Source organism: Dufourea novaeangliae, unplaced genomic scaffold (genome assembly GCF_001272555.1).
Source record: "Dufourea novaeangliae isolate 0120121106 unplaced genomic scaffold, ASM127255v1 scaffold7, whole genome shotgun sequence".
NCBI classification, from domain to species: domain Eukaryota; kingdom Metazoa; phylum Arthropoda; class Insecta; order Hymenoptera; family Halictidae; genus Dufourea; species Dufourea novaeangliae.
In genome coordinates this window covers 4,524,440-4,548,807 of record NW_015373896.1, presented here as the reverse complement: position 1 = coordinate 4,548,807, position 24,368 = coordinate 4,524,440, and the positions used below count along the sequence as shown (strand labels likewise).

At 44.2% G+C, this 24,368-nt stretch overlaps 1 protein-coding gene across 1 annotated transcript in view; it reads left to right on the top strand.

Annotated features, from left to right (window-relative positions):
• Window positions 1-2,702: 2,702 nt before the first annotated feature.
• Window positions 2,703-24,368, top strand: part of LOC107191874 (puratrophin-1-like) — a 161,292-nt gene continuing 139,626 nt past the window's right edge. The window contains exons 1-4 of the mRNA XM_015581019.1: window positions 2,703-2,711; window positions 2,893-3,093; window positions 3,728-4,700; window positions 21,068-21,157. Coding sequence (XP_015436505.1) covers window positions 2,703-2,711; window positions 2,893-3,093; window positions 3,728-4,700; window positions 21,068-21,157 — 1,273 coding nt within the window. The remainder of the gene's footprint in view (window positions 2,712-2,892; window positions 3,094-3,727; window positions 4,701-21,067; window positions 21,158-24,368) is intronic.

Sequence of the window (24,368 nt, the reverse complement as noted above, 5' to 3'; positions counted from 1 at the left end):
CGCTGTTCCGTAGGCCCCAGAATCTGGGCCAGTTCCTGCTGGCCGGCGTTCCCCCGGCCACTGTGCTCGATAAACACGCGAAAGAAACCGCAAACACGTGCCACGTGACACACACGTACACACGTACCTGGACTTAATTAAGCCGCATTCCCGTTCCGATTGCGTAAAACTCTTCCATCGCGTGATATGATCTCTCGACGGGGCCGGACGGACCCCGCCGATTACCACGCGTGAGAAACGACTTTTTCACGATCGGTATCGCGTCACGATGGAATTCGACTGTCACCTCAACGGGCCCGGTTTCCGAATCGGGACCGTCTTCGTCCCCGGTCCACGACTTATTATCTTTGTTATTTACTGCTCGGTACCGGCCGAAGTACCTCTTAGTATCTACGATCTTTGCGCGACTGGTTGACATAATGGGCCGAGGTTGAAGCTCATTACAGCACGTGTTACGGCCGGTTAATTCGATTAGCGTATTATTAGGGAATGTTTACGTGTCTAGGATTATATAACTGGGTTGTGGTTTCTGTTTAGGCGGGAAACATTTCGTACCTCACAGCAGTTTAGTGGATATATTGACAGGTGATAAAAAGAGAATTGTATTTATGGAATGCTTGATAGTACAAGTACCTGAGACAGGAGTGTAATCTTACAATATAATGTACAATGTATGTAATTCCAAGGGTAGTTTCTTCTTTAGTGGAAAGAACACTTCTACTATTATTATCAAAATTTAACTGAACCTTCTCTGTATCCTCTGAGCGTATAACCAAGTGGATTTCGAACACACCAAAAATAAATTCTAAAACTTTTCGGAATCCCAGGTAAGTTTTATGATTTTCTAATAAAAATATCAGCCACTAAACTAATCCGTAGCTTCAGTCTATAATACCAAATCGTCTATTTTTCTAAGTAAAGCGAGTCGTTCCAAACCAGACACTTAAGACAGAGCGGTTTCGATCAAAAGCAAGTTGACATCTTTGCCCACAAGTCCAACCACAACTCATCAGTCCTAAGACATTGTCCCGAAGACAATAATCCTAATCGAATTAGTTTCTTTCATGATCAATACCCATTGATGATGTTAAGTGGCTTCGTTGCTACGAAAAGGGCCACGAAATTGCTCGCAAAGTGGAGGGTCGTAATTTCCTCCGCGGAATCTTCGTCTCGTTTAGTTTCCAATGGCTGGTATGCAGTCAAGGTGTGAGCATACCTACCGATCGCTTCTTTACGCGCGCTGCACCGTCTAATTGCTTACACGTTGGGTCGCGGCGCATCGATGCACGTGGGCGAAACACGAGGGGGCGCGCGCATTGCTGCGCAGCCACGCTCTGTGTCCTTTCAGAGTTTGTGACGAAGAGACCCCGGAATCTGATGCATCCGTTCTTGGCATTTCGTGACTTGAAATTTATTAAATTTGATACCAATAGGCTACTAAGAGACTGAGACTACGACGACGATTAATTACCCGGATTGAGTCAATTGGACAGATTAGCTTGAAGAACTTTAAGTACAGTGTCTAATACATTCGTTTATGGAACGATATTACATTTGCTTGGCCAAACTAGATAGAAAGGTGCCAATCTTATTTCACGGTTAAGAACACTATATCGTAGAAAGATGGTGACAGCAAATATAATAAGGATAAGTAAGTATGATTGGTTTGAACTACTTTATACTTCAGTTTTATGTGGATGATGACTTGTCCAAGATCAATCAGAACCTAGAACTCTGATGTTCAATGCGTTAACAAGCTGAAATGTTCAGTAGTACCAACCACAAGCTTCTAAATGGTTTGTAGTCCACAACTCCCACTTAAAGGGATTCCCTAAGTTAAAATTAAAATTCCAATCGAAAGTTCAAACATCATCCATGACGCGATACCTAAATTAACGATGTGATGTGTTCAGAATTGTGTCCATCTAGCCACAAGTGGTGTCGCAATTTAGATGCACCGGTGTTCCCTGGTCCCGGCCACTAAACGCGATTTGTAAACTGATTTAATTCAGACCAGATTCCGAGAAGCATGCTGAGTGAAACCGTGGGACAGCCCATCATTCAGCCAGGGCACGTCTCCTCAATTTTGGGCGGTTCCCGCGTAACGTTGATTACTCTCTAATCAGCGTGATTAACGTTCCCTCTGCTCGCGCGCGGGCTTGGCTGCAATTACTCTCCCTTTCGTGTGTAACTTATTTAGAGGAATTTCATTAGCCGCGAAGCTTCCGGCTTGGTTTTAATTAATCGTCCGGATTGTCCAGGGGGGCCTTCTGAACCGCCCCTTCGCGGATTACCGAAGGGGGGAGGATCGAATTGATGTGGGAAGTAAAGGGCGAATCGCCTTTGCGTGTTTACAAGCTCGATCTTCTTGGATTTGTTTGGCTCCGGCCCGTCGAAGAATTACAGCGTGATCGTAGCGGGTGATGTACCGTGTCAATAAAGATAGCGTGGCGCTCGTAGCCGCTTGTAGATGCTGTTCAATCTAGTCTGTTCCTCGGGAAAGCTTTCCTATCTTCGAGGATACGATGGCGACATGTGCGAAATTCTACATACATTTAGAATCTTGTACCGATTATAGTCATTGAGACGAAGATACAGCTTTTCAATATGAATTCGTATAAATTGAAATAATTGGTTACAGTACAGTATACATATTTTGACTGGTATTACTGTAAAATAAGTAGTTAATACTTCATTAGTAGATGTCAAATGTGAGTAATTGCATATTCAATATACTATTCCTCTCTACTTGCAGTCATCTATGGATTCATTAGAGATGTCTCCTATTAGGAGCAAATAATTAAAATTGAAGATTAAATATGATTTTTCAATTGAAAAAGTGAATATGTGGATGGAACAATATTAAACTGAATTCTGTTGGTTCTGTTACAGGGGAACGAATCCGTGGTACCAGAAGGCTGGCCTCTGACGTTAGGCAGACGTGGCCTCATCCTGCAGCTAGGAGAGCTCGAAGCCTCCGCACTACGTCTCGGGGAATGTTACCTCTGCATACGCAGCGCAGCTGCAGTTGCAACCACCTCGGGGAGCGGCGAAGCGGCCGCTGGTGAAACCGTCGAGCGGAATACCGTCGAGGTGAGTCACTGTTCCTTTGTCAATTTTCCTTTTTTTCCATTTTGATCCGCGGCCTTCAGTCCCCGAGTTTCCGTGGAACGATCGAGGAACTTCTGGATTACTTCAATAGGATACTTCAATCAACCTTGACTTACATAGAGACGAGACTGTTCATTTAGAAAATCTCGAAATTGGAAATAATCTAGTAGACAAGTGAATTCGTTTCATTCGGAATGTCTATCGGAGTGTCCACATTTTTATGAATGACTATACGCTAATTACAGGAGTATATAATTTCATTCGGTATTTGACTGATAAATAAAAGAGTAAGCTACAATTATTCCACACAATATTCACGAATCGTTAGCAGCACAACATTCGAATGATCAAGATGAAGATCAATACTTTTATTCGCTTTTTCAAGAAACACATCGAAATACTGAAGGTTATTCAAGAAAGGTGTCGAACAATTCAGAAGCAGGCATAAAAAATTCGTTTGCCTCTTAACAGTAATTAAACCTTTTACAGAATATTAGGACATAAGTATTCCTTGAAATGAACATCAAACCTACAAACTAATATCCCAATAACTCCTCAATACCCAATCGCAGCCTGAAAACCGCTCACCTGTTTAATTCACCAAATTTCCCGGTAGATCGCAGTAGTTTGGAGAACGACGTCGATGAGGGCCCCAGGGTTCCTCGGTTGGGACCGCGAGGAGGAGTTCATGGACTGGCGGGAGGTGTCTGGAAAAGGTCAGGGCAGTTCGAGCAACGGCGGCACCAGTATATCCGGCAACCAATCCGCGAACGTGGTGAAGGGTACGCGTCTTCGGAGACGATCCCGCGAGGAGACGCGCTCGCGGAGCCGGGAGGGTTGCACGATCGATCATCGTCGCGAGGAGACCCGGTCGATCGATAGGTTGGAGTGCAAGAGTTCGAATGAGAGCCGTGTGATCGTCAGCGAAGTAGAAACGGGTCACGCGGTGATGAAGTCCAGGTCGACCTCGAGCGTGGACACGTGGAAGGCGGAGTTCGACGGGGATTTGAACGGGGTCGCGACCCGGGTCGGCTCGAACAACCCTTCTAGTCTTTCCGGCGACGAAAGTCGCGCCAAAGTGAAGAGGTGTGCCAAGGTAGTCTCGACGTCGACGATGGAGAAGTGGAAGGAGACGACCAGATGCGAGACCAGGAGCAAGCTCCTGGCTCCGGAGGACCTGAAGACCCCGCTGCGATTGGACAAAGCTGTCCTCGAGCAAAAGAAAGGCGGAAATGCTGACGGCGAAACGGAAGACAGGTTGCAGAACGCGAGAAACGTGGACGACGTCAGTGACGACGATTTACCCGCTTTCATCGGGAATCTTCTGATCTCGGTGGAGAGGAAGATCGAAAGGGTCTCCTTGGACGACCTGACGTTCCCTTGTCCAGCGTGCAGGAACATAGACACCGACGATCCTCTGCTTGGATGCAGGTGCGCGGGGGACGATTGTAGCTGCGGAGCTGGGGAGGACACTTGCGATTGTTCACCCTCGACGAAGGCGAGGACCGAACAGTCGGCGAGGAGCTTCGAGGTCGCGGGGATTAAGCATATTGATAGCGACGACGAGGAGGAGGTGCGGATGGGTTTCGGTGAGTAATTTTGTCACAGTTTGTTGTATCGATTCGTGTGCCGTGATATTCGGGCGCTGGAAGTCTTTTCGTGGCAGAAGCAATAGCCGTTTTAATATTGGAGAAAGGTAACGACAAATGAAGGAAGTACATTAATTTGATTAATCGAGTCTGGAATAGCTAGGAATTATTAACCGTTGGTTCTATGCAATTCAGACCTAATTCATACACGAGACCCGTAACATCATCAGCAATTTCTCAATTCTGTAGTACAGTATACTTGAGTCCCTCCACACACAAGTCAATTGTAAACCTTGCGGTACTCAAAGTAAATATATTTATTATATTATCATCGATATATTCTTGACTCACCGGGTTTCCAACAATACAATGAGAACTAAACAACCCCTCTGGTGTCTAAAAATAGACTTCCCCTCCTCTACAGATTAATAAGGGTAGAATGAAAAAGGAGCTAGATTGGTAAACGATACACCACGCAAGTAAGACCTAGAAAGTGGGGTCTTAGGGTCAATATGAAGTCACGTTCTCCTCTCAGATCCCACAACAAAACGGTCCACAGAGCCTCTCTCTGACGTCCGAACCTTCCGATTCCCGGTACAGAGAAGTCGCCTCGCCTACGACCGTCTCGAACAACTTCATGCGCCTGGCATGATTTACCGAAGCCCTCGATGAACTTGAAATTCTGTCGGAAAGCGACGACGCGTGGGTCGACCGCCGCAGTAAAGTGGCTACTTTGCGTCACCGGTGGCCATTGAGGCGCCACCTATGGAAAAATGTCGTGCATATAGAGAGGGACCTATGTAACGTTCCAAGAACGCATCGGGGCCTGATTGTCCGCTGGAGCAGTCGGTCTCGTCTCGGGCATTATGCATTTTACTCGAGTCTCTCGTTCCTACTCGAGTAACAGGCGGATGAGCCAGGCCCCGTCTCAGCTATCGCCTCTCTCTCTCTCTCTCTCTCCCTCTACGACAGAAGATAAATACGAGTGTCGGCGTATCGACGATACGTTACGTGTCTCGAGTAGCAACATTTGCATTTCGAGAGTTCGTGTTTAATTAGAGAGCCGACCGACGGCACGCGCGGCTCCTGGAATCCCGACAGCTGCCGCGAGACTGTTTTCACACTCGAACGATTTAGAACCGTGCGCGGCGAATGGAATCAATTCTCTTGCCCGTCTTGCCACGGGAAAATACGTCTACGTTTTTCTCTGTGGACCGTGACGAGTAATGGGCCTTGCATTTGTGAAGCTTGAGTGACTTGAATCTTTGGTTTTCGTGTAATTGAACCGCAACTGTGATCGTTCAATTTATGCTGGAGGGTATTAATGCCGATTGAACTGTCGACAGAGTGGTCAGGGGGTGATGAGCCGTTTGGTGATTTGTGGCGTTTGGAACTTTATGGAATCTGCATTCAGGTATATATTTCGTTGTGCTTTGGGTATTAACGTTAATACGTTGTTATAGTCAAGTGATGTTCCAGTTTTACAGGAGATAGAAATGTTGCTGTATTCGAGGTTTTGAAAATAGATACAGGATAGATACATCCACACTGTAAAGATTGTTTTCATCTGCATTTCATTGGAAGTGAACATCCAAGGGGACTAGTGAACAAAATACAGTAAATCTCTACTTTTGACGATGAATCACCTATTCCAGGCTATATAAAACACCTTCTTCTTCCTCAAAAAATTATTGCAAATTACAAAAAAAGGAAAATCCAATTTTCTGAAACCGTCACCCTAGCATAGCCCCTTAAAACTCTCATTTTATCACACGTTGCAATAAATTCGTATTGCATGGCCAATTGAATAAAATATCTCTATTGCCATTCGTTTAATGTCGTTATAACACTACTTAAAGTCGACACGCTACAAGCCCATAAACGCTGTCAACCGTGACTCGTTCCTCTTGCAGCCAGAAAGCCCTCGTCCAATTTTTCACTGGGCCGGTTCGAGTGAACCCAAGAGATATTTAAAGGTCCGTCTCGGTGAATCTCGTCGGGTCGCGAGGGTTCCGTGACTCGGCCGATCTCTTTTCGCGTCCTCCCACGCTCGTCTTCCGGCGGTCTTTGGTGTCGCCGCCGCCGACGCCGACAGGTTTGCTATGCCGTGATCCAGGCGACCAAAACGTTCGCCACCCACCCGCGCCGCATGTCATTAGCGGTGTGTTTGCGGGCGAACGTAACAGTGACTTATGGTATTTGTCTCCTCTTGTACACGGTTACGTAATACGGATCTCTCGGTGCTCCGTGGCTGGTTTAGTGTCTCGCCGTCGCGTAGGTGAACGGGAACCATTCCTGTTGCTTTTTACGTTTTATTCCCGTGACGGAACGAGGCGGATCGATGAAAGGGATTCTTGTCATTGTTCGAATTCGGCTGGATATTCGCTGAGCTGCAATCCTTTCGTTGATTGTTCCATTCATGTTTTATGTAGATTGATAGCTTTCGAGGACAATCTGAAGTCTTGTTCAGAAAGGTACATTCTCTTGGTCTAGCATACTCGATTCGACGATTCAACGTCTTTTGAAGTAATGGTCGTAGAAGATATATTCTTCGTGGATTAGTCGCGCTGATGCGCTACCGCTGAACGGGACTCTGAACCATGAGCTTGCATGTATTCGGTAAATTTCAATGTATTTAATAAATTTAATACTCTTTGAGGAAAGAAGTTCTTGTATTTAACATTATTGATACTCTTTAAAATGTATATTTTCTGTATCAATAACTGAAAGTAAGTAGCTAAAGGGTTTCGCTAGAAAGGTAGCTGAAGGTACTAATAAGTAATCGTATATGTTCCATTTCTGGGGTGTAATTTCGCAATCCACAGACGTCATAGATTAAGAAACTGGATTGTGAATCTTCGACATTATTCACTTCACTGTGATCAAAATACACCCTAAAGTTTTCGACTGTTACATTTTAACATTCTTGCATTCCACCATAAGACATCGAACATCAAGACTTATGAATAAAATCGTGACCCAGTACTATAAATCTCAAACGAAACTCTGGAAAGAAAATATATTAAGATCAGAAAAACAATGATTAGTTACTCACGAAATGGACCTAAGTTACGTATTACTCGCGATCCTCCCAAGGAGGCACTCGGTCCCAGGGCCCGATTACGATCAAACGAGCAAGAGCTACTTTGCGCAGCCGTAATCATCGTTGGAATAATTTTCTAGTTTAACCTTCCCTCGAACCGAAGACCGTGAAACCGCAAACCGTTGGCGACCGTTACCATCCAGTCTACCGACCGCGAATGGGTTCCGCGACGGTTCCACCAGAGGTTCCTTGACTTTTGCGCCGGCGTTGTTTGCATTCGCGTACACATGCCCGCCGAACGGAGTAACGAACTCGTCAATGAACGTCTACGCGATAATGAAACACGACAATACGCGACCGGATGTTCCCACCCACCGTCGTTTATATCGGCGGGGCCCCGTGGCGCTCGCTAATGACACGCTAATTCGCACTGTTGTTTCGTTTTCGCGGATTTTTTTGGTTCTCTGCTCTCCTGACACTTGTCAAAGTGAGACCTGTGTTAATTGACCTGACACGCTGACACGTTAAGCAAATTGTAAGAGATTTTTTTCTCGGAAATGTAGCCTTGAATAATTAAAAAATTTCATTCTAACCGATGGGTTAACAGCAGGGTTCAATAAGGTGGTACTTTAACAACGGAGTCGTATAAAATATTAAATTTCAGCATCTTTAGTGTAAGAGTATTACTGACTGATATGATCATAGGGTATTGTCGAGGGGGTTAGTCTCTTCCAGACAGGTATCTGAAGATTACCATTTCTAAAAATAAATATTTAGAATATAATACCCACTGAAAAATAATCTTCATTTCGGGTCATATACATCCAAGGATAACAGGGTTAGAGGGTGACTTTTGTCGAATGATATACGTTCCAAAGGATCATGTGGGACATTCAGTTCCAAGGTCCAAAGTTCATCTTCCTTCTTCAATCAAAATGGACTCCAAAGGTTAGCCCTCGAAAACCGTAAGGATCTCCTTGATCTCACCGCGGAACGAAAGCACAGATAACTCATTTCACGAGCCGTGTACACGAGCGTAGGCAGCCGAGCTCGCCTATTTACGTCCTTAAGCGAGGACGAATCGCGCGAAAACGAGTGGGCCGCTCGATCGCGGACCAACGGGGAAGTCGTACCCGGACAATGAGGTATACATATACGCGCTAATGAAACGCGACAGCCGGCGCAAAGTCACGTCCGATCGCGTGGCGTTAAACGCCGGCAGACGAGTCGCAGGTTCCTCGAGGCTGACAGCCCGCGACTGACGCTCCGACCGGTTTCTACGGTTTCGTGTGTCAAGGGCGATTTTCGGTGAATTCTTTCGTGGCGAGCAATTTTGGCTGGTAGGTCAATTTACATACGCGACGTGAATTGATAACTAGAATAATTGACAATCGAACGGGTCACGGAGTAATTATTTTGAGATAAGGGAAGGTTGCCAAATGTGGACTACTGTCTAGGTTGGACAATTAGTGTAACTTATCATGTGTAAACTATTTTCCCTGTATGATAGACAATATGTGTATGATAGTGGTGATTGCATTGAAGAACTTGTATATAAGCAACACATATTATCTATCATACAGTGTAAATCGGTAACCCATGACAAGTCACAGTTGTGGTCCAACCCAGATGATGGTCCAAATTCCTCGTACCTCTAACCAGCATTAAGGTGTTCACCTGGAATCCTCTAACCACAACCCAATCCGCAGTAAGAGTCTCCCGAATAAAAGAAATTACATTTGAACGGTTTATATCTATCAAGAGTTGATCAATTCATTTAACAAGACCTCAGAAAAATCTCTATATATCTGCCTCAAGAACATGTACTTACGACTCGCACAGAACCTATAACTAGCGAAAGAGAAAGAGCGCCAGCCCAAGGACGTTCACGGAGGATCGTTTATCCGTCGTATGGCATACGATCGGTCATCGACATGTTGCGCAACAGAACATTTCCACGTCGCGATCTATCGGCAGCATCCGAGATAAAGCTGTCAGCCGTGGAGCTTGTATCACTATGTCATCGTCGCTACATTTCGCCGGCCTCCCGTGACGATCGGTGGTCGTAGCAGCGGCGCGACGTCGAATGGAAACATAGGAGTTTCACGTTGGCTGGTCACACCGTGGCCTCCCTTCTACCCCGGTGTCTTATTAAGAAAACGACTTCTTGCGCGGTTTACCGAACCATGAAGCCCCGACCAGCGCTTCTGGTAACGCTCTACCATAACCGTATGTATATGTACACCCAAGGGGATGCCACCGATCGAATTAAAGCGTTTCGGCGCGGGAGGTTGCCGCTGGTTGATCGAACGCTCGCTACCAACGGGTTCGCCATCCTCGGTGGCTCATTGATCGTCTCTATGGAGGCCCTCAATCATATCTACTTAAGCCGGGGAAATCAACCGGCTACCACAAACACAGAGGCTGTTCACCTCTGCGCCCGCTCGCCTGGCGGTAGGTACATAATGGACGATGTTAAACGCCACGATAAAATAGTGTCTGCGCCGTTTCATGCTCCGCCGCGGTCGGTCGCCTGTTTCGGTCGCGACCGGCTTCGGACTCTGATTCATTCGGCTGTGTTGCGCTAATCTCTGGAGCAACCGCCGAGACACTGTTGTTCCATTTTCTTCTCTTTGTCAGTGGGAAATCGTTTTGTTTCCATTGCCATGCTGTCTCAGTAATTTTCGTAATATTGTTATGCTTGTCGATGTCGTTGGTCGAAATTTTTTCGATTGAGAGGATAAGGTGTTCTGGAAGGATAGATATTTAATTATTGAACTTTCAATCAAATATCGTTGGCTGTTCAGATTCAATGGTTAGTTCTTCTTGACTGTAGACCGCCTTGCTAGGGTTAACGGAAGTAACATAGTGCAGTGTGCATGACGATCTCAAGCATTACCATACAAGAATCTCATGAATACGTGACGGGTATTTATGGCCAATGCCAGTGTGTAAAATATAGTGTCTTTATTTATTTTGTACTTGAATGAATTTGAAAACTCTAACCCTCGGTTGTGTAAAATAGTCGATGGAACGTAGGAATCTACCTAAAATATCCACAGTTAAACAATGTACACAATTCTCCTTCATTGGCCCTGGGATCAGATCCAGAACAATGATCTTATCAACGAGGCCGATATAAGAATGTCCAAAACGAGAAACTTAATCGTCTGTATAGGTTCAGCAATATCCACTGACCACCCTAAATTAAGACAAATTCCCAATTTCCTTCTGCAAACGAGCTGAAACGTAATCCCATGATACTCCACATAACATCCATTGTCTTCGTCTGTGAACGATACCGGTGTGCGTAGACGGTAATCGACTGCAGCGTCTATTGATTTTTCATTTCTCCTCCAATTCAATTATCCAAGAGGACAATTGGATTAATCCAGACCCTTAATTCCCTTTGCTCCGACAATTGAGTTAGATGGCTTGATTCCACGCGCTGTTTGCGGGGCCATCGTGCGCCGTGATATTAAATATCACTGGCATTAAGGACAAAGTGCATAACCAATGGTGGGTTCCACTCTGGTATATATTCGTGGAACGAGAGGGTCGATCGATCGAGACGCGAGATAAATGGCGAAATCGTCGAGACACATCGGTCGACGCGAAATTCGTTGTCTACCGACATGTACGCGGATAAACTTGTCGTCGGGGACCGGTCTTCAACCATGCGAATAAATACCCACGAATTACACGGCCCATTACGCTATGGGTTTATTTACAAACGGGGTGTATGCACTGTGCGCGCGCGCGCGCAGTTCCTATAGGGCTCTAGGAACAACGGGACGGAAGACCATTAGGCGCTTCCTCTTATTAGGACAGCAACCCTTCAACGATCGAGTTACATACCGTCCGCTTCGAGGACTTTCGAACGTTGGCAACCATGGATGAATCCTGTCACCGTCCTGTTCACCCTCGGTTGGTATTTTATGGCAAACGGAACTGGTTTGTTTGGAGGAGCCGATTGATTAGAGTGTTTAAATTAACCCTTTGACTACGGCGGATACGTATGTACACTTTTAACATATTAGTTTGTGAAACACTATTTAACAGTAGAACTACCGACGATGAATGTACACTTATTTCTATCAGATCTATGTATCGATGATCGTAACAACCTTTTGAAAATATTAAAATTCTTGAATTAACTAATTTCTTGTTTTTTCTTCGCGTTGTAATGAAAGTAGTGAAGGACCTTTGTGACGTTCTAATCATCTTTATAAAAGTTTACTAACCAATCATTTTGACTGCTTTGGTAGTTGTTAAACTGTATATTATACCAGTTTAGTGTATATATTTGTCTTTCGCAGTCAAAGGGTTAAGAAATTTTCAAGGATAATTCAAGGTTAGTGCAATCTTAATACGATGAAGCGATGTAATATGTAGTTTTCGGCTAGTGAAATTTGTGTTATTTTGGTCTATTGAGATGTTTCCGTATGCATCGTATGATAATAGTAGGTGATAGTAAATGGATGTAATTTTGACGATTAAAATTCCATTAAATTCCACCCACGACTTATCACGTTGAACGTCAAAGGGGTCGCGACCTTAGAGTTCTTTCATAAGGAAGTTATAAACGAAACCCTTCGTCATTAATACAGAAGACTTCGAGCGAAGTGAACTGTGAGTCGTAGCCTGACAAGCGAGTAGAGAGCCAGCAATGAAGTAGTTGATTGAGGCCATGATTGACGAAGAACAGTACAATCAAAGGCAATTCTATGCGTCAAAATATTTATTCTGAGACTGTATGCTTCTCATCGTATGACCTTGAGTAACCTCGAATTTTTCTAATAAAACCGACACTATAGAAAACACAATCTATTATTATATGGAAAGAATTCTCATTTCTTCTCTCTTCTGACTGCGTTCCATAAATTGTTAACACCGTGGATTATCGAAATTTTTGTTACTGGGTCAATATCAATTACAGGAACTCGTATGAAAAATATTTACCTACTGACTTATACCCTAATCATTTGGACCACTACCCTACCACCATTTCTATGTTCAAGTTTGTAAATACCATTTCGAAGTAGAGACTTTTTGCTACAATTGTATAATTTTCCAATTTGCACTCGGCTTTGCATTCACGACCAAGCAAAACCATTCAAGGCTGAAGCGATTCAGTTCATTTTAATTTCCAAGGCGTCACCGTTCGACACGGTGTGCCTCTGTACTTCCTTGAACCTGACCGATTTAACCGCGGACAATTCCAGAGCCGGCATTATCCGTCGTGTTTTCCATTCGAAGTTACTGAAATCTGGCGCGACTGGCTGCGTTGCGGAAGCAGTTAAAGTCGCAAATGGAAACTGGAAATGATCTTCCTCGGCCGGGTGCTGTTAGCTACCAGGTTCTTGGGAGAGCCACGGTCAACCATCGGGACGGTCCGTTGAATACCAACGACTCCGGTCTCTCGCGAAAGGCCACGGTAATCGCCGAATCGTTCCGCGTGCGAATTCTATCTGGTCAGCTGAAAACGCTCGTAACGAACCCCCCGTCGGCATGGAATAAACGCTCGTCACGGCGAATCCGTTCGCGTCCTCTGAGATCAGAGACGGATAGGCGAGGCACGGGGTCGCCGTTTATGCAAATCGTTCGCAATACGCGTACAGAGGGGCCGATTCGAGATTTCAGGGAAGATGTTACGGTATGCTCGAATGATTGTTGCAGGGATGACGTATGTCGTTTGGCTATAAACGGTCACGAATAACTCGGGCACTCCGAATAGAATGTTTCTTCTATTCCGTGATCTATATTTTCATTGAAATGTATGGAGTTGATATACTCTAGTCTGAATTCTATTGCAAATTCTGTTAATAATCCTATTCTTAATGGTGAAGACAATTTTTTGAATGATACGACTGTACTTCATTGCATCTTCCTGGGCATTTTCTGATACTTTAAAAGAGATGTACATCAGATTATCTTGTCCAGTCATTTCAATGGCAGTTCTGTTTTTGAATCTTACTGTACACAGTTTTATGGATCTGTGAGATGTTCTGTTAATATTATTCGCATGGTATGTGTAATTGAGTATAAATACGTAAGTCTATAAATACGTACAGATAGAGATTTCCGTATACGTTCGGATAAACCCCTAAAATTTGAAGAATATTCAAGAATTTAATATATGTACATAAATAAACAAAATATAATATTCGATCCTTCTTCGGTTACCATGATCAAAAATGAATCTGTCCACGTTCAACAAACGTAACAACAATGTCCACTGTTCTTTTGCATTAGAAAATTGAAAAGATGAACAATCATCTGTACGAGAGACTTGCACCCCTAAAAATAGATCTTCTACATCCGTGACGTGGTGACAAGGTGTCAGGAGGTCACGCGACCGCGAAAAATCGTCGAGCAAATGGAACGAAACGACGAACGCCAATGGGGAGAAAGGAAAGACGAAAGATGGATCGCAAATGGAAGCGTTTAAATCGCGTACGGCGCGTCGTAAAGCAGGCAGATCCAATCAACCTTCGGTTACAAGTCAATCCGCGTCATCGTCTTATGGTAATAGACGCAGTTTCCACGCCGCGATTCGCCGCGGTTCGCTCAGACGAGTTCGAGAGCGAATTCCGAAAACAATCGATTTCTAACGCGGAATCGCGAGTTTCCGGCGAGAGTATAGACGATTTTTCATTGCGTTAACTGTCTCGCGACTGATGGAGAACTGCGACTTTGCGGAATAATATTAACCCAGATACTAGTTTTCTTCTCGTTCCGGTTGAACAGCGCGACGAATAGAAACTTTAGATGCAAATTAAGTTGAAACAGGGTGTAAACCGACCGCAATTTTATTCTTAACGCTTCGTTTAAGCAATTCATTTCGTGGTGAATTCGATCGGTGTTCATATAGGCAATAAGTGGAATCAATTTGGGAGAATGTTTACCCCTTTTTATGGCTCGGTAAATGGCTCAGAGTGTAAATTAAAATCAATTGTTCGTGTGCAACTTTTTAAAGAACACAGAAGTACGGCGGTCGTGAAAGTTACTGGGAATTATTGAAATTATGAAAATGAGTTTACAGAATTCATAGGTTATATTCTAGTTGTGCATAAACGTTGATATTACGGTGTTTCACAATGTTCTGTTGTTTCATGCTTCCTTATTGTGTCAATTTACGGCTGAAAATTCAACGGCTGTTCACGGTGATATTGTATCGGGGAACTTGAGTACCCATTGTCTGTAATGTTTCGCGTCTAGTCAGTGTATATTATTCAGTGGCGCCATCGGAGTACGAAAATATTCGAATCTGTAAATTATAATTGCAGATGAATAGATTGTACTAGGTGCACCTGCGCCGTAAAAATAACCAGCTGAATTATGCATGGGACATCTGTCATCTTTAACAACAATTTCATTAAAGTGATCTTCCAGATGTTAACCTTCGGTCATTTAATTCACTCAAACAATATTCATTATCTCCTTTCCATTAAGAGGAAATCATATTACAAAGATTCTATTTCCGGTTTATCCAGAAGTATTGTACGATGAGAGTCGAACTACAATTATGTTCTAATTATACACAATAGAAGAAATTGATATATCAAAATTTAGAATATTCCATTATATGTTATATTTACGTTCAAACTTCTCACCATTAGTCGAGTGTCATTGGTTCCCAAGAAACGGAAGTAGTCTCGATTCCGTTCGATCCATTTCGTTGTCCATCGAAAGGTGCAAAGCTGCGAGCGGCGCGACTGTGCGACGTGATTAATACGTAATGACTACAAATGACTGCAACGGAACGGGACGTCCGAATCGGCCCCGTGGAAAAACCGGTTCCCGGGTTCTCGATGCATTAACCTGCATTAACCCAAATTCGACGGCACCGACAGCGAGCGAACGAGACCCGTCTCGTTCACTCGGCCAATCTCGACTACCCGATTGACCCGACACCGGGGAACGAAACGCCGTAAAATGAAGCGATTAGGGCCACCTGGCCGTGTTCCCACAAAAACGGACGGAACCCTGCCTTTACGATTCCCTTTCGACGGTGTAATCGACGATTTCTTGCACTGACAAACATCTCTCTTTCTCTGTTTGGACAGTATAATCGGCTTGGATCGGTTCCGGGAATCTTTACCATTTTTTTTTGTCGATAATCACTACCGTTCGAAGATGAAGATGCATCCAGAAGAAATGTGTTGAACCCAGGGGATATAAGTGACCAATTACGATCTATGTTATAACTGTTACCGTTTACTTTATGGAAGAGTTTCGATTTTATTTTGATGTTGCCGGACGTCGATACCACCCACGGTGCCGTAACGAATTAACACGGAATTACCAAAGCACATGAAATCGATTGGTTAGTACAGTTTTATAACGATGATTGAAATGGTATAACTAGACTGCGGATATTTACGCAAATTCAGATTTTTTTGGATCGATTCACTGTATCGAAATCACGCGAAAGATTTGTTTCCTGTATTAAAAGTTTCGTTGGGTCGAAACTAAAGTAGAATTTGTACCCACCCTTCCGTAAATTTGGACTGTTTTGTATTCTGCACATTCACATTATGTTTTACAATTTTTATTAGCACATATTTATAAACCTATATATTTTCAAAAGTTTGTCGTGTCTGATAGAAAGAAATATACATTTTACGTCGGTAGTTCCAGTGTTCACTAACGATCCACACGCGATCTTGATTGACTCAGCAAAAAATAATGGAAAAAAAAGAGTATTGAGAGAATCGTTCACCACCCTCTACGGGCAATTTAATTTATTCATAAAAACGGAGACGTATCAGAATCTTCTGGTGAACATTTTATCTCTGAAGAGTTAAAGTTGCTTCTGGTCGAGAATATTACCGATTGTATATTCCTTTAAGTATCGGCAGATGTTGATAAGAGTCGCGTCCGAATCAGGCTTCGGTCTGGTTTCTGTGAACCGAGGAGTCCGCTGCATCCGCGAGACACCGTGTGCAGCAGCATCCGATTGCGTATCAGCGACCTCGATCGCCCCTCCCCCTCGGTGCATTCCCCTTTCCCTCTCTTGTTCTCTCCCACCCCCCTCCATTCCATTCAGATCATTATGTCAATGATCCCGGGTAGATCCGAGAGGAGGAAGCTCTATCGCGGCACCGAGCGAAGCTCATCCGCATGCAACGAGCGTAAACTTCCTGATTCCCTTCATCGCGATCGCTAATTCGCTGTCCCGCGAACCCGAACCGCCGTGGATTTTATTGCGTACAACCGACGATTCCACCTTGTCGGGCTCCCTGGGTTCCTTATTGGGCGACATCGCTACTTGGAAACGCAGTTTTAACGCTTCTTCGAAACGATCGAGTTCATTTTTTTCAACACTTGTAGAAGGAATTTGTGTGTGTGTGTGTGTGTTTGTGTTACTCAGAAGACACGAAGTGGGAAACTATCCCTCGAATAAGGTATACCAATAGAAGAAGATATGATATAAAAGATATTTTAGGAACTTGTAGGAAATAGATGATATTTCTATGTTTCGTAGCAAAATGAAGTATTGAATTGACAATAATAAATGAGTATTGAATTGACAATAATATACTCTGTATTCTACATAATTCCCCTTATTTCTTATGTTGTTCAAAATACACAGGATTGTTCGAGGAAAACTGTACAATCGTGTAGTGACAATCAAAGTGAACAAAATATGTGCAAATAACCACGGAAGTGAAAAGTCATACAGAGCATTAACTTCATGATACGCATCGTATCAATCCATATTTAGACTCGATCAAAAATTCCTATTACGAAATACGATAAACTTCTTAAGCTCTCGACATGATTAACGGATCAGAGGTTTGAGGCCTTCCTTGCTTGACATCCTACAGTTCAAGTCTTTCGGCTGTAAACCCCTCTTCATGGAATCTGGAATATAGAAATAACAGTGCACGCTACTATTCACCGAACCCCGGTACCAGAACCAGTCACGGTCCCTACACTAATTCCTCTAATGGCCATTTCGCTGTATTTTCAATTCCGAACACAGAACAATAGTGTCTCGTTCGTCCACCCTCCATAAAATGTCGTCCGGATAGACAAGATCGCGTGTCCCGCGAGCGTTTCTCCGAAGGAAGCCCTCCCTCTTGGAACCGTTCGGGTATCTCGAACGAGAGCGATGTGTACATACGTACAATCGGGCATCGAAAGCAAGCGCATCAGCTGTTCCGTTCGCGTGACATCCGGTAATCAGTACAATTTATACGATCGTCCGGAAAACCGACGAAGCAGAGATCGTTGACCCACAGGGACCAACAGGGGTGCCCTCTCCCCCGTTTGGTTCCTTCTCTCTGGAAATTAGAAATCTGCCGTCATGACAGCCAACCTGTCCAACGATAAATCCTCCTGTTAATCGCGATTTCGCGTACATAAATTGTTTCGTGATGTGTGTGTCTATCGCGTGCCTGATAATTACGGCTGGAGACGATCGCCCGCTTTTAATTGCAATCATTATCCGGAGGGAAGAACTGTCTCGGCGGTCGGATCGCCTGTAATTATCCTCGGACGACACGCGTACGCGCACGGAGTAATACACACCGCGGGAGTAATATAGTCGTCGTGTTCTACGCGAGCACGTCCTGATTTCGGAGGATTCCGAACGCAAGCAAGAGCTGTAATCAACCTCGGCCGTCACGTTGACGTGCGTACGTTCGATGACTGGACGCGCGTGTGGTGGCTAGTTACCTTTCTTGATGTTTCTGGGGGTAATTGCTGTTCTCGGTGGACAGGTGCCCTTTTCTACGTTTCTACCTTCATTTTACGGTTCTAACCGTGTTTTTCTGGTCGGTACCAGTTCTTTGGTCATTGAATGTATCGCGGTTTGGTAAGCTGGTTATTTAGAGATTCTGACGTCGGTTGTTTGACAAGTTGACAGATTTTATTATTTTCTATATGATCGGTGTTGTAAGTGTGGTGAGATGGACGTAGTATGAAAAGAGCTGATCACTGAAGGGAAATCTTTTTGTATTGTGTATAGGAAAATCAGTGTCTAGGACAGAGCAACACGGTCGCAGTTATTAATAGAATAAATTAAAGTCAACAGGAACCTAGGTTGGTCGTCCAATAAATGAATAATTGTTCAATCGATCATGAACTCTGGTTCCAAACTTTTGGCCGGTAGTGTACGTTTACGATTGTTTTTCCAATGTTGATGGTATGCTTTGTTCTCCATTCATGTCTCTTTATCCTGCCTCCAAATCGTTTTTCCAGCTTTCTATTGGCTCCTTCGGCGTGTTCCGTTCAATTTCTCCGGAAGATGGAGATAAACGGCGCGAAAACAGTCGCAACAAGAGGAAGACGAGTTACAGAGCTTCATCTAGCTGTCGGTGGTGATCGACGAGTTCCACGAAAACGACGACGATAAATCACTGATAAATCCTACGGTTTTCTCCCCCTTCCCTTATCGTCGCCGTTCATTCCTCTTTGTTCGACGGTCTCTACTTTAGAGATGGTACCTCATCTCGACGATGGATCGACCCCCATTGTTCTTGCGAAACCGTGCAGTCGCGTCGGCCGGCCTCGTTGTGTCGAGCAATTAACACGTCGGTCGTAACGAGCCTCGACCATCGTAAGAAGCCCGAAATTTGCATGTTAATCTCGCGCAGATATTTTGATACGCCTCCGTGGAACGTGCGAAACGTCGGTTAAGAGGAATCACAGGCTTTAAGAAGATTGTGGCTCCGGTGGAAGATGAGATACTCGGGAACATTTTAATTGACGGAAATCTGATCGTTGGAAAACAGCTGCGTACGTGAGAACGATCAGAATGTTGGATTTATTGATAATTTTGATTAATAGCCGTGCGTTACGAGTTTAACGATCTTTCTCGGGATAAATTATTGCGTTTCCGATGGACGTATCTTCGTTTTCACTCCACATGTGATAATCGAAAGTCTTGTATGTATAATCATAATGTAAAAAATTGATAAGAGTTGTAAACATATGTATGAGATAGAGTGTGGTCTTGAGAAAAATAATAACACGAGTAATGGAAACAACTGAAAGCATAAGGTAGTATTACACAAGATGATTAAAGCGACTGGTCAAAGGGTATTTCGATGCATCAAGAGAACACAACGACCGACAAGTGAGAAGAAACTTCTGCGTGGAATTAACACTGTTCAGGTATTACTACACACGTTGTACCATCCTCTTTGTACACTTCTCATACCTACTCAAGAATACGGTCACTTATTACAGTGTCATGAAAGATGAGTTAAATGATGCTCCCCTTTAAATCATCCGACTTCCTGCATCACCGTCGAGTCTCATTAAACGACGCTACTTTCTTCCGAACGTTTTCGCCCGGGTGTTTAGCCACAGGACCAGCCACAATAAACGATAAACCGCCGTCGAGGCGTCTTAATTGCTTGCAATTAATTTGTCCACGTCTCGCGGTAGAAAGTGCATCGCGGCTACGAAATGACGCGGGACGATTATTAGATGGCGAAAAGTATACGCGTGCGTATTCCGCCGTTCACCTTCGCAGCACTCCAGCCGTAGGTGACGAGGGTTAAAGAGGTGAAATTGGAGGAAGCCATTCGGCCAGGAGGGGGGTAGGTCAAATCGGCGGATCTCGTGATTCGAGGATCGTCTAACCGCGAGAGCACGCGCTTCGAACACCCCATTGGTCGACGTCTTCGCTTCCTCTTCCACGTCGTGCTTTATACATACTAGACGTTAATAATCGCCGGGTTGACAGAGAAGTTAATTGTGTTCATTCGAAGTTATAGCCTGGTAACAGGCGTAACGATTTCACGTTCGTTCGGATAAATTTTAATCTTTTCAGTCGATCTTACCGGGCACAATAAATAAATAATACAGTAAGTGACTTGATACAATGACGAAGTCGAAGACAATCTACTATCTACAGTCTGTATAATTCATATTTTCAATTGTATAATGTGGTGAACTTGATGAATGGTTTAGACACACGATGGTCTTGTTGAGTATTGATCTACATTTGTTCTGATCGGTTCTAGGGTGACTCAATTTTTCATTCAAACTGGGACAGACTGTACTTGGCAATCTCTCGGTAAAGCACGAATACACGTAGTTCATTCTCCCTGTCGTTTTTTTTTCTTTGGACACCGACGAATCGGGGTTGGGAGAGTCATTCGATATCCTGTCCTCGGGTGAATCACGGTCATATTTGTGCAACTGTCACGAAAGGACTTTTACGCGAAGCCCATACGGTATTATATCGGATTACCGAATCCTGCTGGTATACGATTCCGTCGTCGATTGAGATACAAACGTGGACGGGGATCGGATCCGTTAAAGGATGCGGGAGTAACGAGATCCCTGTTGTCTCCTGTTTCAGGAACGAAAAAGAGAGTCGACGACGTGGTAGCGCCCAGGACCATTCACGACGTCCCGGAACACGTTCTCACGTGTGGCCTCACGCTTCCTGGTGAGTACCGAAAACGCATACACCTTGTAATACTATCCATTTGAAGCTATATGTTACCTATCCTTCGAGAAATTAGGCGAATACACTATGGTCGTAATGATACGCAAAATGATTCTGAGAAGCCTAATAATTATCGTGGGACAGTGGAACGCCCTCGGAAGAAACATCAGACCAATTATGGTTCTGTGAATCTCGTGAGTTAAGGCGATACAATATAGTGCATAGCCACGCAAGTATTGAAATATTACTCCAGGAACGAACACATTAAGCTGACCTTAAAATTCTATAAAATCCTACAGAACAATGTGTGACATTATACCACTTATCATACTGGAAAAATCATAAACCAACGTGTTAACATACTGCTCTGATCCTAATTGTGAATATTTTATTACAAAATTCTAATACTAGCTAATTACTACGGGTACATTCTACAAGTACAAATATTAACTTTCAAAGCATTACTAGAAAAGGCACCATCCTCAACATCCCAAAGCAATATTTAATCACCTTCCACTGGATCAAATATTCAACCTTCCCCGCGCAAATCACCACCGACAACCTAATCAAACTCTAAACAACATCCACCTCACTCAAAGCGTCACGAAAGCTTTCCAACACGTCGCATCTAATTCCGATCACCAACAAGACGTACCCAACTCCGTGATCCTCCTCTTCGAAACCGTACCATTTCCTCATGCCACTAAACGAGGCAGCTCGCCATTTCCCGGGAGATTCCCCGGCGTGCCAAAGGCGGAATCCACCGCGTCTCTCCCTCTAATACTCCCGGTCGTGGTTATTAAAACTTCCATTAGACTGGTCCGCGCGAGGAACAGGCGCGCGCTTGCGACACACGCGACTTAGGCCTACTGTCCACTAAGGCGTCTCGTCATAGACACGTCAGCGTAGCGTATAACACAACGATTACGCTACACTTGAGTTTCTGTCCACTTGAGCGTATTGGAAGCGTATAGAAAGCGTACAGGAAGCTTCATTTTCGGACGTTATCGCCTTATGTAATTATATTCGACGGTGGAAATGTCGGAAAAGATATTGGTTACATCGTTACATAGAAAAGAATATAAATGATCATGTATTTCATTCTTTCTATAGAATGAATAACAATACGTGCAAGAATTTAGTGCGTTTGGTAGCTCCGCTAATCAAAAAACAAGACACAAAAATGCAATGTTGTGTTAGCCATTTACAAACAGGGGTATTCTTTTTATATTTCATGAGTAACTTTTCAGCAATCTGTACGAATTTCACGGCCGACATATTTCCCACTCAAACATAAATGAAAATTTTGCATCGTTTCGTGCCGAACGTATGCAGCGACGAAAACGCGACGCTGAAGCATATCTGGACGCACGTCCATTGTTTTACATTGGTCCTGCAAGCGTCAGATGTCTATGAAGCGTCTATGACGAGAAGCATTAGTGGACAGTAGGCCTTACAGTTGTAGCTGTCCCGACGATAACGCGTCGCGGCGCGTTGACCGCGGAGGAGTATGCGGAAGCCGAAAGGGGACACACCCACCGTGCCACGTGGGCCTGTTAAGCTCGGTTCACACGCCCCCGCATCCGCGTCGCATCTATTTACGTGCTTGGGGACGCGCTTCGCCTCCGTTTGGACGATCCTGGGGCCCGTAGAACGCGCCATTCTCCAGCGTGTGCTCCATCCCCCCTTTTGTCCCTCGCGTCCTTTCCTCGAGGCTCTCAGCTGGCCGGATCCGCGGATGTCTAACTGTATTCTGCCGCGCGGGTGCTTTGTCAACGATTAACGGAGGGGGAAAGGTGTGTTTGGATGGAGGACCTCGGGAAGGATGAGGCCCGGGGTAGGGATATGTGGGTCGGCGGAACGGACGCGTGAGAAATTCTTTGGGAGGTGAACGTGTTGTACGGGGTGCACAACAGTGGGATGATATGATACGTGGATACTTGGAGGTAGTTGGTGGAGGGGAGTGATTCTGTTGGGAGCGTTCGAGTGAGTTGCTAGATGATATCCTTGTGGGAGGTGGTGCGTTGAATTCCATTTTGGTAGTGAAGAGAGGTAGCTTGGATAGGGGATTGTGTTTAGTGGACCTGGGTTGCTTTCTCGAAAATTATCACTAGCGTCTTGAGTTAGAAGTCAAAGGGAATCTATACTTTAGTTCTATTGGTGGATGTATGTAATCAACAACTTGGCATGAGCATTTTTGTAATGTGAAACTAATTTTGTCTAAAAAGATCTTCTGAGACTTTCTCAGCTTGTAGGGGCAAACGTGGTTGGGAGCAACAGTCGTGTAGGGGAATGGCCTCTTACCACTTGGTAAATTTATTTCAAGTACTGAAATAAATGTTGAACTGAATGTTAGTTTGGTATAAATTTCAGTAAATCCATAGGGCAGGTGGTAGGAGGCCCTTCCCCTATGCTACTTTTTCCTCTAGTGGGAGCGGAGTTTGCTTGTCAGTGGACGTAGATGTTCGAATACCAGTGAGCATAGTGCTAATAGCTTCTTTCGTGATCTGATCTAAGTTCAGGTCCTCTTCCTGAATCTTTCAAAAGTCAAGTATACTTTCAATAGTCTGCCAAAATGTTCATTCTTCTGAAAGACGTCTTACTTCTCTCGAAGAATTTCAACCCACTCGTGCGATTTACATAAAAGAAACATTTGTTCCTTTATTTATGGATCATTCAGCGTTCCCAGCTGTGCAGCAACGTTCCATTACTCTTCTTTTCGTTTCACTCTGTTATTAATCAGTCTTCAGATGTTACGGCGGAACTGAAAAGATTCCGTGTCTGACAAATTTTTTAACGCCCGAACAATTATAGCCATCGCCTATAGCGTAGAAAGTAAGAGGCAGTGTGCTCCAAAATGCGATGACGAGTGAAAGGAAAAGTAGAATCTCGCGTTTCAATGGCTAAAGTAGCTCTCTTTGCGGGTCGAACTGGTGGGGGGCTAATAGACACTGTGGCGAACTTGCTGGGCCCGTTACCGTTGACTTCCGCTTTATAAACTACGGTAAATAGTATTCTAAATTCGCGAGCCTTACTTCTAAATCTTCTGGCAGCATAATACGCATATCACAAAGGACATGCAAATTTAAAAAACTTCTTCTGAAACCATCAAGATCCTCAGAATCCTATATGTCACAAGCCTCACTGTTGTTTACATTATCCGACACGATAAGTTCTTTTATACCAAGGTAGCATACGTCTTGGACAATTC